We start from the raw sequence: 1051 nt of genomic DNA, 5'->3' as shown, positions 1-1051 counted from the left end.
TGTTGGTATGAATTATCAAAACCAACAGACTAGAGATGATGAGGCTAACGCCATTGTTCCATACGAAGAGAAAGATAAAGGAAAGGGTGTCCAAGGTGATTCTAAAACTTTAGGACGTGAAGAAGGTGATGAGTATGTTGAACAACCACCTGTTGTAACACCTTCTCAGTTTATAGACCCATGGGAAGACGGTTTGACTTTGAGGAAATTTGACGAATTCCCAAACAAGAAGGCATTGCAAGAAGTGGTGGATAGAGCTTCGTTTGCTAACTGTTTTAGGTTTAAAATTGCGAAGTCGGATAAGGATCGTTATGTGTTGAAATGTTCTAAAGAAGGATGTAGTTGGGGTTTACGAGCTACAAGAGTTCCACATACTGAGATTTTCTCTATCCGCCGGCACAACAATATGCATAGTTGCTCTCGGGCGAGTAAAAGTTCAAGCAACAGTAACAGGCGCGGCACTCCGGAATTAGTTGCATCCCTTTTGCATAATGATTATCCAGGACAGATGGAAACTCCACGTCCCAAGATTATCATGGAACTTGTGAAGACCAAATTAGGTTTGAGTGTATCATACTCGACGGCATTGAGAGGGAAAGTTAAAGCCGTTAGTGATTTGCGTGGTACCGCGGAAGAAAGCTACAAAATGCTCCCTTGTTATTTGCACATGTTAGAGAAGGTTAATCAAGGTACGAGAACATATATGCATTTAGATGAGAATAAGAAATTCATGTACTTGTTCATAGCTTTGGGAGTTAGCATCGAAGGGTTTCAAGTCATGAGGAAGGTTATAAGTATAGATGCAACATTTCTAAAGAACGGATATGGTGGTGTTCTTGTTTTTGCCTCGGCTCAAGATCCTAACCGGCATCATTATCCGTTAGCGTTTGGTGTTCTTGACGGTGAGAATGATGCGAGTTGGAATTGGTTTATGGAGATGTTGAAACCCGTTATTGGAGACTCCTCTAAAATAGTCTTTATGACTGACAGAAATGCAAGTCTCATCAAAGCCATAGCTAATGTGTATCCACAAGCTCATCATGGGTTTTGT

At 41.0% G+C, this 1051-nt stretch overlaps 1 protein-coding gene across 1 annotated transcript in view; it reads left to right on the top strand.

Annotated features, from left to right (window-relative positions):
- LOC111832373 overlaps positions 1-1051 on the top strand; it is a 2567-nt gene that overhangs the window by 506 nt on the left and 1010 nt on the right. The window contains exon 3 of the mRNA XM_023788683.1: positions 29-1049. Within this exon, the coding sequence (XP_023644451.1) occupies positions 29-1049 (1021 nt within the window). The remainder of the gene's footprint in view (positions 1-28; positions 1050-1051) is intronic.

This window comes from Capsella rubella, unplaced genomic scaffold (assembly GCF_000375325.1).
Source record: "Capsella rubella cultivar Monte Gargano unplaced genomic scaffold, Caprub1_0 scaffold_1, whole genome shotgun sequence".
Lineage (NCBI taxonomy): Eukaryota > Viridiplantae > Streptophyta > Magnoliopsida > Brassicales > Brassicaceae > Capsella > Capsella rubella.
The sequence above is the reverse complement of the archived record's forward strand: the minus strand, read 5'-3'. Positions and strand labels throughout refer to the sequence as shown.